Source organism: Sinocyclocheilus anshuiensis, unplaced genomic scaffold, assembly GCF_001515605.1.
Source record: "Sinocyclocheilus anshuiensis isolate Anshui unplaced genomic scaffold, SAMN03320099.WGS_v1.1 scaffold1877, whole genome shotgun sequence".
Lineage (NCBI taxonomy): Eukaryota > Metazoa > Chordata > Actinopteri > Cypriniformes > Cyprinidae > Sinocyclocheilus > Sinocyclocheilus anshuiensis.
The window spans coordinates 139,883-156,675 of NW_015540967.1; the positions used below are offsets into that span (position 1 = coordinate 139,883).

General features: G+C 35.7%; 1 protein-coding gene and 1 long non-coding RNA gene across 2 annotated transcripts in view; one reads left to right on the top strand and one right to left on the bottom strand.

The window, feature by feature from the left end:
* Positions 1-16,793, bottom strand: part of LOC107690065 (sorting nexin-29-like) — a 111,541-nt gene that overhangs the window by 86,450 nt on the left and 8,298 nt on the right. Inside the window, exons 8-11 of the mRNA XM_016488307.1 lie at positions 16,167-16,482; positions 15,212-15,336; positions 14,905-14,998; positions 14,721-14,803 (exon numbers count right to left, since the gene is read on the bottom strand). Coding sequence (XP_016343793.1) covers positions 14,721-14,803; positions 14,905-14,998; positions 15,212-15,336; positions 16,167-16,482 — 618 coding nt within the window. The remainder of the gene's footprint in view (positions 1-14,720; positions 14,804-14,904; positions 14,999-15,211; positions 15,337-16,166; positions 16,483-16,793) is intronic.
* On the top strand, positions 4,075-4,617 carry LOC107690053 (uncharacterized). Its single transcript, XR_001634393.1, has 3 exons — positions 4,075-4,120; positions 4,281-4,358; positions 4,468-4,617. It is a non-coding gene; the product is annotated as an uncharacterized LOC107690053 (long non-coding RNA).

Below are 16,793 nucleotides of genomic sequence, written 5' to 3' on the forward strand. Positions count from 1 at the left end.
CCCTTTACAGTTTTGAAATTGTTGTTTTGAATTTGAAGTAATGCCTCACTCAAGTTTAGTCAAAGCCCCAAAAAATTATACTTGTTTTATTCCACTCAATGACATATGACTATCCGAGCTGTATGATATTTTTGACATATTAGAGTGCATGGCACAAAAAAAAAACATTTTGTAAATTATGATTTTTTTTTTTGTCATTTATCAGCAAATAACTCGGCACTACTTTGGAGTTACTTAGGAACTTTCAAACGATATCCATTTTTCGTTGATCAAGGCAGTGGTTTGAAAAATATGATTAGTAATATTGTCGTGGAGGGGGGGGTGTCCCGCCTGCGGTACACTTCGGTTTAGAGGGACTGCTTAGCGCCCGTTAAGAGTTTATCTTAATGATGAAATAATTACATTCATTAAAAAGCTGAGATTCTAAGCTTTAAAATTTAGCTTTAAGCTTTACATATTTTGTGTTATTCCATTCAGGGGATGCTTCGTAATGTGATTTTGAATTTTTTCGTAAGGGTGGGACACCTCGGGTTTAAAGGGTTAATGTAATCCAGAACATGGGGTAATCCACACTAGGAATGACTGAAGACACACATGCATAACATTAAGACTCGACAAAGACAGACTGCACAGACTGGGGTTTAAATACATGGGGTAACGAGGGTAATTGCAAAGACACACCTGAACCAAATCATACAATCAATGAAAAACAGAAACTGGGTCACGGCGAGCACATGGGGACGAAAACATACACACAGACAGTCCAGGGGCTTGACAGTACTTACCTCAGACTTGTCAGCAGCTTAATGTCCTTATATCTTATATACAGTTGCATATCCTTTATATCTTTAAGCGTACAATGCTTTAATAGTACAATAATATAAGTGCAATAAATTAAACTGTGCAATACTCAGATCTATATTTTCTACTGTATACAGTAGTTTCATAAGTGGAGCATATGTACAAGTAATCTTAATTTTTAACATTTCACATCTAGCCTAGAATATAGAACAGTGATCCAGGGGATCCGGGGTATGACTGATGTGTACCACCAGTTTTTCTCCTTTCTTGAGTGTGATGGAGTCATTGACTGTACCAATGAGCTACACATCTACGCACTGCATTATGTGTACCTTCCACGGATCAACCGGGACTTTGAGGTTTTCAGGGAACAGTGGAACAATCATGGATTGCGCACTGCTGGTCACCACACACCAAATCAGATGTTTGTCGAAGGATGTCTTTAGAGGCAAACGTCATCACTCACTGCCATGAGATTTTTGGACTCAGCCCTGCCCAAGATGGTGCAATTCCTGCTGTGGATTGGTAGGAAGTTGTAACAGTTCCTGCAAACCAATTCAGTCCAACCGAGGCACAGATGCAACAACTGCAGGATGTGGACGTTCTTGCAGGACCTGTCAGAAGTCCGGCTATTGATGCACTGCAAACCATAATTAATATTCTGCAACAGTAGCTTCTTGTCGATTGGTTCTATTGCAATGTGAAAATAAAACTACATATATTTTTGTTAATGGATTGTTGACTGATTTTATTTGGTGCTAATTTTTAGGTGAAATATTTGGTGAAGAAATAATAAAATAAGCCTTATAACATAGACATTATTTATTTTTATAGACAGTATTTATATTTGAAACCTGGTAAGATAATAAATTAGAAAATAATAAAAAGAAAATAAATTAGATAATAGATATAATTTATTGATCCCAGGGTGTAAATTAGGTCGTTACCATTTCTCACATATAAAAAAAGAAATAAAAGCATATGAGAATTCTTAAAAATTAAGATTACTTGTACATATACTCTACTTATGAAACTATACAGTAGAAAATATAGATCTGAGTATTGCACAGTTTAATTTATTGCACTTATATTATTGTACTATTAAAGCATTGTATGTTTAAAGATATAAAGGATATGAAGCTATATATAAGATATAAGGACATTAAGCTGCTGACAAGTCTGAGGTAAGTACAAATTGAAACAACTTAAGTCAGAGTAATATCTTGTCTCTTTAGTAACCACTGATTTCAATTTGGAACCCATGACACTGACCCGTTCAAACTGATTTTTAACGCGTATACTTCACGTATATTTAACACGTATTTCACGTGTATTTCAAGCGTATTTAACACGTTGAATACATGTATTTAACACGCTGATTTTTCACGCGTAAACGACACGTATTTAACGCGTTAAATACGTGTTGTTTACGCGTGAAATACACGTGTTTAACGCGTTGTTGACGCGTTAAAATTCACGTGTTTTTGGCGCTCATGGCGAATACATGTATTTAACACGCTGATTTTTCACGCGTAAACGACACGTATTTAACGCGTTAAATACGTGTTTTTTTAAGCGTGAAATATGCATGTTTAACGCGTTGTTGACGTGTTAAAATTCACGGGTTTTTGGTTTTGTTGGCCTTCCATACTCGCGAGAGTGATCACTAATAAGCGTGCAAGCTCCACTGTTTAAACTTCAACGGTTACGGTGCGCTGACTGCACTCAGCGCTCAGGAGAACGACAATTACATTGGTAAGTGAGAAAATTAATTAATTTCAGCTTATTTCAATTACTTTTACCTAAACCCTTGTCATTTTAGTTAGCCTAACGTTACACGTTTATTTCAAGAAGCTAAAAAGAAGAAACGTGGTTTATCGCGTTGTCCAGGCCTGCGCAATTCTCCGCCGGGAGGTTTGTCATTTTTAACATGAATCCCTAAAGTCTCTTGATAAAACTGTTGTGAATTGATCAATAATGCTGGCGAGAGTTCATGTTATATCCTAATATTTTTTTTGCCCTGTAGATTGTATTGGACCTAACGCAGGGCTGGACTGGGACAAAAAATCGGCCCTGGCATTTTTTGGTGATGTTTCCAGATGTTGTGGATAACTGTGAGTATTTGGTGTTTGCAGTTATAGTATAGTAAAATATAATTATTTGTTTTGCTGAAGTAATTGTATATTATTCTAAACACACTGTATTTGGTTGTTGTAGATGTTCATCTATCTCAGAGAGCACTTTTGGGAAACTCATCAATCAGCTAATCTGAAGTTACTGATATCTTTTTTTTTCTTCTTCTATTTTCCACATTTTATCATGCAGATTCTTATGATTGATTAATAAATAAATACATATTTTGTACTGTCACTGCAGGTCTGGACTATGGAGTGCAGCATTACTTGTTTGGTCATCTACATTCAGATGAAAACACCACACTCCTCTCTAATTCAAGTAAGTTTTAAGATTTGATTTAATTGTGAGAGATTCCTTTCTTTTTCCTGTTGTACTGTACTCTCCATAGGTCTAATAAATGTTTCTCTGACTTGTATCCCCATCTTAGGATGTCAAGCCTACTCATCACAAGGAGAGTTAGCATTAAAATGGATGTGTCACTGACCAATAACACAGAGATTCCAGAAGTATCTGTTTGTTAAGTACTATGGAGCATCCAAAAGCCATCACTCAGTTAATTTCAATCAGCACTATTTAGCCCTTCCCAGTGCTGAAATTGTCATGGGTCCTTTGTTTTTATTGTTTAAATGCTTATCTGAATGTAAAATTAACATTTAATGCTTATAAATTAAAAACAATACTACTAGTTACTCTTTTAGCTCCCTTTACAGAAATGTGGTTCACCATCTTTCATGGGTTACAGAATTGGCAAAAGTTGCAGTATACAAAAAAAAGTCAGACTACTTGGTTTATAGGAGAATGTGGAGTAAATACTTGACATTTATTTAAGGTAAAGGGTAATGACCTGGTGGTGATATGCAAAAGAGGACTGTCATTAATATACTATTTGATGACTTTTTCACATTCTAATTTTACTTATGCATTTAATTATTTTTGCATGTCAACTTTCAATTTATTTATTTGTGCAAGTTAACATTCAATAGTTTTTTTTGTGGATTCTAGCAATCAACATACTGTATATTTGTGACTGACATGTTGGATGGGTGAGTAAGATGGAGGGGGCTGAAAAAACAACATTTCTAAAATGGAGAGTGCTATTTTAATAAAAAGTATGAATAAATAAAGAAAAATGTGGAAGTCAGAGGAAACGTGCCCAACTTGCTGCAAAACAATAACACAAAAGGTAAATTATTTCTTTTTCCTCACAGTACCAACTTTGGGAAACTCATCAATCAGCTAATCTGAAGTTACTGATATATATTCTTCTTCTTCTATTTTCCACATATTATCATGCAGGTTCTTATGATTGATTGATAAATAAATATTTTGTACTGTCACTGCAGGTCTGGACTATGGAGTGCAGCATTACTTGTTTGGTCATCTACATTCAGATGAAAACACCACACTCCTCTCTAATTCAAGTAAGTTTTAAGATTTGATTTAATTGTGAGAGATTCCTTTCTTTTTCCTGTTGTACTGTACTCTCCATAGGTCTAATAAATGTTTCTCTGACTTGTATCCCCATCTTAGGATGTCAAGCCTACTCATCGCAAGGAGAGTTAGCATCAAAATGGATGTGTCACTGACCAATAACACAGAGATGCCAGAAGTATCTGTTTGCTGTCTACTTTTTGTTAAGTACTATGGAGCATCCAAAAGCCATCACTCAGTTAATTTCAATCAGCACTATTTGGCCCTTCCCAGTGCTGAAATTGTCATGGGTCTTTTGTTTTTATTGTTTAAATGCTTATCTGAATGAAAAATTTACATTTAATGCTTATAAATTTAAAAACAATACTACTAGTTAGTCTTTTCTCTCCCTTTTCAGAAATGTGGTTCACCATCTTTCATGGGTTACAGAATTGGCAAAAGTTGCAGTATAAAAAAAAAAAGTCAGACTACTTGGTTTATAGGAGAATGTGGAGTAAATACTTGACATTTATTTAAGGTAAAGGGTAATGACCTGGTGGTGATATGCAAAAGAGGACTGTCATTAATATACTATTTGATGACTTTTTCACATTCTAATTTTACTTGTGTATTTAATTCTTTTTGCAAGTTAACTTTCAATTTATTTATTTGTGCAAGTTAACATTCAATTGTTTTTTTGGGTGGATTCTAGCAATCAACATATATTTGTAACTGACATGTTGGATGGGTGAGTAAGGTGGAGGGGGTTGAAAAAACAATATTTCTAAAATGGAGAGTGCTATTTTAATAAAAAGTATGAATAAATAAAGAAAAATTTATTTATGTTAATCCCTGTAACTGTTGCACTATGAATTGCTGTAAAAGTGTCTTAAATGATCACACAACACCTTGATGTGTTATGCTTATGGTTATTTCAGTTTTTCTAGTGATAAAGTAGCTATATAGGCTGTTTAAGTCTTAAAATTTAATTAAAATAAAACAAAAATTAAATCCAAAGAATAATCCCATGATGGGAACCCCTAAAGGGCTCTATATAGAACCTTTTTCCAGGCTACAAAGAACCCTAAAGGGTTCTTTTGATTGAACCCTTAAAAAGGGTTCTATATGGAACCTTTTAGTGGTTCCATATATGAAGCGCCTGATAGAACCTTTTAAGGTTCTATATAGAACCTTTTCTTTTAAGAGTGTACGGTCTAAATCCAGAATGGTGAGTGAAAAGGAGAGTCAGTTTCTTTGTTGTTGCACTCTGAAAGCTGGATAACCTGGCACTGGGTAACCTAGATAACCCCAACAACACGGCTCCGAAAGACAAAGTCTGAACGCTCCTATCAGTCCATTATCATTTAATGAATCTCAGAGGAACCGCAGGCTTGGACGGAGCCATCTATATAAACCTGGCTGGTCTGATCCACATTTAACAAGCTTAAAGTACTTTCAGCAAAAGAAAGTCAAAAATGTCTTTGTTATTTTTTTGAAGAACAACAACATTGGTATCTTTGAACAGTGATATAGCTCAATTACTGTCTCTCTAAGAGAAAAAGCATATCAGACCACCAGAGATCAATTTGGCATTCATAGGCGTAATCAGAAACCGCTTCACTTATGTGCAATGTCCCTTTCAAAAACTAATTCCAGAAAATGGTTACAACAAAAGGACAACATTTGTTTTAAGGAGTCTTTTTTTCAGTCTGGTTACTGTAATAAATCTGGCCAAGTTATACACTGAGGACACGAGTTGTTGAAAAAGGGATAGAAAGTAGATTACAAAAAAAAAAAATCATACAGGGGTAGGCATGCAAAATATTGTCCCAAATGAATAAGTAAATTAAAGAAACCATCCTGAGGCAAAAGCAAATCCTGAAAATTAGAAAATACACCTCTTAACAAAATATAACTTCAACCCTTGAGAAAGAAATAAACCCAAAGGCAAAAAAAACATAAATTCAGTAATAAACCCAAACCAAGATAAACTCCAAAATAATAATATTAATAACAATAATATTTACCGTACAACCATACAAATTTACTCATAATTAAAATAGTAAATTAATAATCAAAAATGTTGAAAAAAAGATCTCGGGACCCCCGTTGCTGACTGAAATGGTAAAGTTTAATTTCCCGCTGGAGCCAAGATGGCAACCTCAGCTTCTATATCATTGAACAAAGCGTTACGGTCAACTTAGGGTCATGTGCGGTGTTTTCACAACACCAAAATTTCAGTAGTTGGGACCAATACCAGTAAATTTTCACAGTTCTTTGTACCAATTTCTGTAAACTACTGGGAACATTTAATGTTTTTAAAAATAAACAATATATGATAATAATAAACATTAACAAAGTCTTCAAATAGTTTTTAATTAAAGCTGCAGCTGTAAGTTTTGCCTCTTTGTCGCCATCTTTGTTTGAAACCTGCAATTGCAGTTTTGCGGAATTATCATCTTTACGTGGGTTGTGCATCAGTACGGCTCCTCAGTGCGGATGAATCTAATGTTTTGAGGAGTATGTGTAGTTGTCAGTCACCGCACCGGTGTGGATACTGTACTTTCGATGCACAGAATCTTGGTAGTATGACCCAAATCAGAATTTTTACCGGAAAATGTCATCTGAACAAGTAAAGTAACATGTTCTGACCAACTGAGAAAAAAAGCATTACAGAGCTACCAATAGTGATTAAATCTGATGATCGGTTAGCTCATAAAACATCAAACCGTGCGTCGTGGCCTCATCACTGCCTCAGGTGTGCATTATTTTCTAATAATTCAACGGGCCGTCGTCAATTATTCCTTACTTAGAACTGGTTCTCTTTGAAATACAAATCTTGTGTGACAATGGGTGAATCTCCAGTTGTCACTGATGATTGTCGTTTGGACCTTTCTGGACTACAATCCGCCATCAAAATAATAAGTTTTATTATTCCAACTAGGGGTGGGACAAAATATCGATATGGCGATATATCGTTGTCCTTCTCCATGCGATACGAGAATCGATACACTGGCCCAAATATCGATATTTTAATTAATACAATAAGGCGCTCTAAATAGTTTTCTCTGCTCCCAGCGTCTAAAAATGTGTGGAAATCGTGGCTGCGCCATTTTCACCTTCTTTCCAAAGCGCTCTGAGCAACCATGAACCGCGTTCTCTATGAAGATGGGGAAGCACGAGGAACAGAAGGATAAACAGATTTCCAGCTACTGTAATAGCTCTACTACTATATATATATTTATGGAGATGAGAACTAAAAAACTGCCTCGGAACAGCTATCAGCGTGGACCATAGGAACCGATCACATTATTATTGCAGAGCGCATATTCAGTCCGTGAGTAGCCTAACCTCTCAGCTCGGATCGCAGGTGGATTTCCCTCTCTATATGAGTGAGAGAGACAGTGGCGCCGGCGTGTCCAGTTATTGACATATCGTATTGTTTGTGTCATCCGTTGCTTTGGTTATCACTTTGTCAATCCCTGCAATTTCAGATACAGTTACGAATTTAAATACTCTCAAAACTTTGCAGCTTTTAGTGAGTGGTCAAAACTTAGTTCTTCAAACTGTGAATGGGTTATATACCAAAAGTGAACAAAGAACATGTGCTTTATAATCACTGAAGCAGTCAATCACTTCAGTTTAATGAAACTGCTGAAAAATTAATGAAAAAATTGCAGTTAAAAAAGTTGTTTACATTGCACAATTAATCTTTTATTTACATCATATTTACACTTTGTTGGTTATCATGAAACAATCTGTGAACGTGCAAAAATCATTTTATGAGCTGAAGCTGAACATTGAGGGGATTCTGACTAAGAAACATCATCCGTTTCATCATTGCGTTAATGCATTCAACATATACAGTGGTGGCCAAAATTATTAGAACACTAGTATTTTCACCAGATTGAAAAATTGCTTTAATGTTTACATTTCCAAACATTCATTTTGCCATTAATTGTAATAATCCAGTGAGATTTTTGTTTGTACGCGGAGTCTGACAACAGCCAGTGCTCCACCCAGAGATCTGATCTCACCATCATCCAGTTTGTCTGGAATGATATGAAGAAGCAGATAGGGCTGGGCGATATGGCCAAAAAATTTATCACGATAAACATTTTCATATCAGTTGATATGGATAATTATCAGGATAAATTTCAAATCTTTATTTCTTTCAAATTTAAAGGCATATTTTGCTCCTAAGTGAAAGTTGTAGAAACCAGACCGTTAATTGTGGTTTTAAACTACTCTTTATTGTCAGAAAATGACAGACACGCCACGTTTTTGAATTCTTTACACTTTTCCAGTCATTTTTCCTTAATAAAATAAATATCTTAATAGAAAAATGTCTTAGTTTCTTGTGCTAACATGTGATATTGCTTCAAATATATGTAACAGGTTTGTGTTGCCTGAGTTTGATGGCACAAATCTTTAGACAGTTTGAAGTGCAGGCTGCAATATTAATAATATGACAATAATATGACAGTTGACAGTAGTAGGCTATAGCTTGAGTTAGAATGCAGATGTAAATTTATGTTCATTAACAAAAATAGTAACATGTAAAAATTGTAACGACCTCTTTTTATGGTAAAATTTAAATATTCTAAGTGTTTGAATTATATTACAATTAACCATTGGTATTTCATAGTAGCGTACATTTAGATCACGGTAACCACAGTTAAACCATGCATTTAGTATAAATGCACAAATGCTATAGCTTAATCACAAAAAAATACTGTAATTATATTCCATTACAGTTAAATGTATTACTCCTTTAATACATTTAATGTCTACATTAATAATATAATAAAATTCTGTATGAATATTCCTCATTTCTGCCACAATACCATGGTACAGTTAGTGTTACTACAGTAAATCCATGGTAAATTATGGCAATTTGTAGATTAAAAAGCCTTCTGACTGTTTCGTTGCGCAGTGTTTCTCTAGTTTGTCAGCGCAGTTCCATCTGGCTTTAAACTAGTTTAAATCACAGAGAAGTGTTCTTCACTGAATTCAAGTGCTTCTCACTGGATGCTGTTTAGTGGTCGTGTGACTGAGGTGATCAAGTAAACGCATCTGCTCTAGTAAGCTCGCGCTGCACTGCTGTTTGGACTTGGAGCCGAGCGGATGAATGGTCCTTGTGGCACACTTCAAATGAGTAGCCTATATAACTGAATTCGTGCTACATTTTTATTGACAATTTCGTCATCTTGGGATGATAACTCGAGGTTAGTTTTGCTTTCGATTTCTCTTTCTTCGCTGCATCCACACATTTTTTCCTCCTCGTGTCGAGGAAATGGGCTTTTACTTTGACGTGCAAGCTAAATGCTGCACGCTGACTGGCTGGCTCACGTTTATTTCTGCTGTGTAATTGGCTGTTAGATTAATCCATATAGAGTAAAAATGTCCAGAGCTTATCATCGTTATCGACATAAATATTATCGCGATTCGATATGATATCGTTTATCAGCCCAGCCCTAGAAACAGATCAAACTGAGACAGACTAAATCCAGAAGAACTGTGGCAACGTCTCCAAGATGCTTCAAGGGACCTATACCTGCAAAGCTACAGTACTGTTAAAAGTTTTAGGCCCTCGTGTAAAAATGCTGTAAAATGAGGATGCTGTCAAAAATAATGTCATAAATAGATTTTCTTTATCAAAGCTTTTGCCCTAGGTGCACTTGTGCATAGTTTTTCAGGTAGCTTTGCAGGTATAGGTTTCTTGAAGCATCTTGGAGACGTTGCCACAGTTCTTCTGGATTTAGTCTGTCTCAGTTTGTTCTGTTTCTTCATATCATTCCAGACAGACTGGATGATGGTGAGATCAGATCTCTGTGTGGAGCACTGGCTGTTGTCAGACTCCGCTTGCAAACAAAAATCTCACTGGATTATTACAATTAATGGCAAAATTAATGTTTGGAAATGTAAACTGATATTTCCTACTGACACACTACAGCAAAAGATAGAAATAATGGACTTAACAATTTTTTAACTGGTGAAAATACTAGTGTTCTAATCATTTTGGCCACCACTGTATGTCTATGATTGTCAACAGTGCTCAATGCTGCAAAAAACATTGTAAACTGAAATCTTTGAGGCCCTTAACAGAATGCTCATACAAATAGGCACTATTGCTAACATTTCCAAAGACTGTAAGGTATACGAAGTTGCTGCAATCATATTACTTATGAATGGGAGAAAGTGAAAAACACAATATGGTGGAATAGTACTGTCTTCTGAAGAGCCGATCATTTGGTAAAAGTCATCGCATTACTGCAGCTGCCGTTAGAAGCTCCGGTGAACAGCTTTGGAGAATTTGAAGTTTTCCTATTCAAAGAGACAGGAGCTGTACTTGAATGACTGAAATAGCTGTCCGAGACGCATTTCAAAGATGGCCACAGAGTGAAATGACTTGCCTTAAAGGGACTCTGTTATTACGCACTGACTATCAGCTGCTCTCAAATGCTTCTGTATTTGTCATACACGCGAGACCAAAAAGGGGAGTGAAACCGGCTTACTGTATTTATAAGCTAAACCTTTGACATTATCATGAAATTCACAACATTCCCTAATTTTAAATAGTGAGCAAAGATTACTGAGATAATATGCTAATATTCAATGTATCACCCAGCCCTACCACTGAATGCCGTAACTGACCAATCAGAATCAATTATTTCAGAGTGTTGTGAAATATTCGTTAATTTCCTCCGTGAAAATCTCTATACAGTTAGAGTAAACATTAATGCACACGGGCTTCATCGAATACTTCTTGCATCTGTTGATTTCATCTTATGTGTGGATTGTTTGGTTTTATTTAGTGCAAATCTTCAGTTTCATCAGCTCTGATATGTAATAAACAATATGATATGCAGCCGGCCAATGTTAACTACCTATTAATCAAAACCCCGTTTGCATCTGCGAGGCGTCAGATACACATTTTCCCTGGGTGTTAACGTCAGTATTTATGACTGACGAATGTCTGACGACCTGACCTTTGGAAATGTATTGTACCCCCCGCCCCCAAACATATGATTCGACTATCAGTCGACTATTGGCAAGATTCGACAATTCTGATTCGACTATGTAAATCCTTAGTCGGGGACACCCATATTGTACATGTTTTCTAATAAAGACTGTATGCAAGCTGCTTTGACACCGTTTCACATAAAGTACAGTACGGGAATTTTACAAAACAACTCTGTTGATAAGGCTGTTTTTCACTCACTCAAAGAATTTTGTAAATATGTGCTGCACTATGCACTTGTCACGGTAACGCTACACAGGAGCAAAGAAGTGTGTGTGACGGAGAAAAATCTGGAGGAGAATTCTTGCGGAAGAACACATTCCCTCTCCCAGAGCCCCTCATCTGGAGGAGGAGAAACACACCAGGATGAGGTGGTCCAAGTATGTTTGTAATCCTGAGAGGAAGCAGGCAAGTACAGGAGGCGAAGCTTTGACTTCCTTCCCAGAAAGCAAGGTTCACAGACAGCAGTCTGAGACACCTGGAACTGGTTCACATTTAGCACAGGCTTTTCATCAAAGGCTATTTACGGTGCATTATCTGCATGGAGATTCCCTCTGGAGTAACCTGGGATTAAATGTCTACTTAAAAGCGCAATGGGGTCACCCCTGCTAGGGATTGAACCTGCAGCTTTGTGTTACAAGTAGGAGTGTAACTATACACACATATTATTATTCGGTTCGATACACATACTGATCTCATTCGATCCTGATCTCACAAAAGGGTTACTCTAATGATACTTTAAACAAAAAGCAAAAAAATGGGAAGGGTTTATTGCTATTATTACTGTTATTATTATTTTATTATTACTATTATTTCTAAGACATATGATAAAGTTTACAGAAAGTTCTGTTCATAAAAATGCTAAAATTGGTGGACCTGAACAGGCTTGGTATTGGTCCTGGTGCCCAATGCACAGGGCAATGGTAACACCAAAATAGAAAAATGCATGATTCTACTTAGCTGAATATTAGGGTTGCAAAGATGCAGAAAATTTCCGGTAAATTGCAGAAACTTTCGGAAATTTTTGGAAAGTTTCCAGACATTTACCGGAAATGTTCTGCCCCTTTGCAACCCTATTGAAAACACAGAATTATGTTAGACTAATTGATTAAATACATTTTAAAAAGTTGTTTTATTCTTAAAATCTAATTCTATTATTATAAGCTGCAATATTAAATATTATTTTCAAATCTTTTATTGTAATTTACTGGCAAAATCAGACATTCTGCATTATCAGGATGAATTTTACATTTTGAACCATGATACATCATGGCATGATACTATCAATACACCCCTAGTTACAAGCAAAAAGGTATTGCAATCAATTACTTCAATGTTTCCATATCGTCAAAGATGTTTTGGGAAATTAACTTAATGTTCCAGCCAAAAAATGATAATTCTGTCATTATTTACTCATCCTACTGTCATTACAAACCTTTATGACTTTCTTTCTTGTGTGGAAATTAAAAGATGACATTTTTAAGTGGAGTATCTTTTTAAGAATGGCTGACTTATAGTGGTTTCTGCATATTAAACAAACTATAATGTTAGAAAAGCCCAATTCTTTTAGCACTGAATAAAAAACAGTCTGTGGAGTACATAAATGCACATAAATATAATGATCCAGGTCAAAACCTAGCTCATAAAACACAAAACTAAGTAGAATATAGCATTTTCATGCCTTAAAGGTAATGTTTGTTGTATCCATAATTAAATAGCAGTTAATAGGATATTAAGGCATACTGAGAAAGCCATCTTTGATCTGAAATTTAATTTTACTCATGTCTGAGAGCACCAGCAGATTCGGGCACCCTGCATTTTCTTGCTTTCATCTTTTCTCTTTTTTATTTTTGAAAGCTGAAGTATAACTGGATCAGTCACCTCCAGCCCCATCTCAGAGTTGTGTCCAGACAAAAGACAGAGAGAAAGAGGAACAACGTGAGAATATTTCACACTGAACCAACAGTGCCCTCATCTGGAAAGAGGAAATATGCAGGGGTGAATCAAAAGAATAGAAATCCTATTTAAGTCCAAAATGATGTCTGTCCCTACAAGCATAGCATGTCTCAGCAACACAAAAACAGTAAGTTGTTAGATCACCATCATAATCTCCAGTTTCAAAGTCATGTTTTCAAAGGCAAAGTCATATGGCCGATATTTAAATGATGATTAAAACGGCCTCACATCTGCACCAAACCACGAGACAACAGAGCTGTAGTCAAGACAAATTTCCTCGATGCCATCTGTCCACAGACCAAATCCTCAAAGACCTAAATGCTTTAGATGAAGCTCAAATACACACAAAGTGTAGTTTTAAAGGAACAGTTCACTCAAAAATGAAAGTTGTCATTACACATATTTAAAATAATGATTCTATCGGTGCGTATTCACCTTCATGTTGTTCCAAAACAGTCTGCTGCCATTTATTTTGTGGAACACTAGAAGATAATTTTTGAAGAATCATCCAGCTTTTATTCACACAACGACAAAGTTCAAAGCGACCACAGACTGTCAAACTCCAACAAAAGTTATATGGCTTCTTAAGGCTTTTTTAAAATAAACTACTAAACAAATGTTCGGGGTCGATAAGTTTTGCTATGCTCTCACCAAGGTTGCAATTATATATATATATATATTAATTATTCAGCAAATTATTAATATTATAAAATAAAAAATGTACATTTTAAAATAACTTTTCTATTTTAATGTATTTAAAAATGAAATGTATTTCTTTGATGGCAAAGCTACATTTTCTGTAGCTATTACAGTCTTCAGACTCACATGAGTCTTCAGAAATCTAGTATGCTGATTTACTGCTCAATAAATATTTCTTATTATTATCAATGTTGAAAACAGTTGTGCTACTTAATATGTTTGTGGAAACCTGATACTTTTTTCAGGAATCTTTGAGGAATAGAAAGTTAAAAAAAAAAAAACAGCTTTTATTTGAAACAGCATTGTTTTGTTACCATGTAAATGTGTACTCTCACTTTTGATCACTTGCAAATACATTTAGCTGATTATTAATTTTTCAAATAAAAAGAAATCTTACTGATATTTAACTTTTAAACATTTTTAGAGCTTGGCCATTGTATTAAAAAGAGCTGTGTGAACACAAAAATCTTCAAATTGTGTTCCATGGAAAAACAGCATAGAGGTTTGAAACGAGGTAAATAAACGAGTAAACAAATTACAGAATTGCCATTACCATTTTTGGATGAACTATCCATTTAAATTGGTATAAACTTTGTTCCTGTAAAGGTGTAACCTTCAAAAATAAAATTAAAAAGAGCTTAAGACCCAAGGAAGATCTCTGGACAATGATAGGGTTTATCTTAGGTCGACTCACCAACTGTCATGGATTCGGGAAGGCCAGGGGTCGGCAAAACACTGGTCACAGGCGCAATCTGTGCTGGTAAGTCTGACTCCATGCTGAGACAGCAAAAGGTAATACAGACTATAAGTATCAGTCTTCAAAAAAGAAATTTTACTAACAGAAATCTTACAAAAATGTGTTCTTTTGTATCAGATACCTAAACTGGAGCTGGCTTTGTTTTTCACTGTCAGCTGGTGGGCTTGAGCGCTCCTTCTGTCCATGACATTCGACATTCTCAACTGAACTGCCAGCTGTAAGCACAAAAATAGCAAATTTCGCCATGCCAGGACTGTAGTTACACATAACACTCTCAATTACATAGTGCTTTATTTTAAGTTCATTTTTACATTTGGAAAATCCAAAGACACATAAAAATGCATGCCACATCGATGAGGACAAGATTGTGAAAACATAGCAAGATGTCCCTGAATGAGGACATTGTCTGACACCCTGTGGGGTCTGACCTTGTTGTGTGTAGGGCTCACTGGGGGCCAGAGGTATGAGAATGTGCGAGTTGTCATTGTCATTGTCAGTGATGATTTGCCTTGGACTCCATGTGGAAACACTGGATAAACTCCCCACAACCATCCTATGCAGAGCAGAATCTTATGGTCACACTTTATTTTAATGTGTCTTTATTACAATGTAATTCCACAAGTAGATTACAAGTAATATTAATTAACAACATGTATTCACTATAGGGTTTGGTTTATGTTAGCTGCTTTTATAGTTACTACTATAGTAAATACGCTATCATTCAAAAGTTTGGGGTAGGTAAAAAAGAAGTCACATATGCTTACCAAGGCTGCATTTATTTGTTCAGAAATACAGTAAAACATTCATATTTTGAAATATTATTGTAATACAACAACTGTTTAAAATAACGATACTATTTTAATGCATCTTAAAATGTAACTTATTCCTGTGATGGCAAAGCTGAATTTCCAGCAGCCATTACTTCAGTCTTCAGTGTCACATGATCTTTCAGAAATCATTCTAAGATTCTTTCATCATTCTAATATCATTCTAGTTGTGCTACTTAATATTTTTTTGGAAACCGTGACACATTTTTATACAGGTTCCTCTGATGAATATAAAGTTTTTATTTTAAATACAATTTCTATGTATCTTTACAAATGTATTTGCTGTCACTTTTGATCAATATTAACTTCTTTAAAAAAAATTTTAAAAAAAACATACTGACCCCAAACATTTGAACATTAGTGTACATGTGACAAGTGTAACAAGAGCTATTATAAAGTTAATAGTTCATTAATATATCTATTTTTAATTGTCAATTTAAGTCCATTCAATTCAAGTCTCACTACATACTGGTTTTGATTAATGCAACAAATAAACCAAAACGTCAAGTAAACTCACTGCTCCCCATTCCCATGATCCTCTTCTGGGGGCTCTGACCTGCTCTTTCCATAAATATCGTCCTCTTCCTCCTCCTCACTGTCAATGCTCTTGGTATCAGGCAATACTCCGTTCTGCGGGGGTGTTTCAGCCCAGCTCACAATCCCAGGCTCAGTCAGGCCGTTATGAACAGGAGAGGTGGAGTCCGGAGGGTCCAGAGCCTCCTCAGAACTCACATGACCCACCGTACTCTTCCTGAGACTCCTCACAATGTCCTCACCAGCCTCGTCCTCATCTTCCGCACCCAAGTCATCATCAAAGGAGATGATGTTTGTGATCTTCTTTTTACGTCTGCGCTCTTTTCTTAAGCCAGAATCTAAAATGCAAGTAAAAAGAATAATATGAGGGTGACTAAATGATGCCTGAATCTCAATTATCAATAGCAATATAACACTACAACAACATTTATTAGTGGAAAAAAAAAGAGAAGAAAAAAAAACAGGAAATAAACAAAAAATTAACAAAAAATGTTGTGCACACCCCAAAGCGAACTTCCGCCAACACCGCGATGACGTCATATTTGCCGCGCGCACTTGCGGACGCGTCGAGTATAAATCATAAATCATAAATGTGTGTGTGTGTGTGTGTGTGTGTGTGTGTGTGTGTGTGTGATATACAGTGAAGACA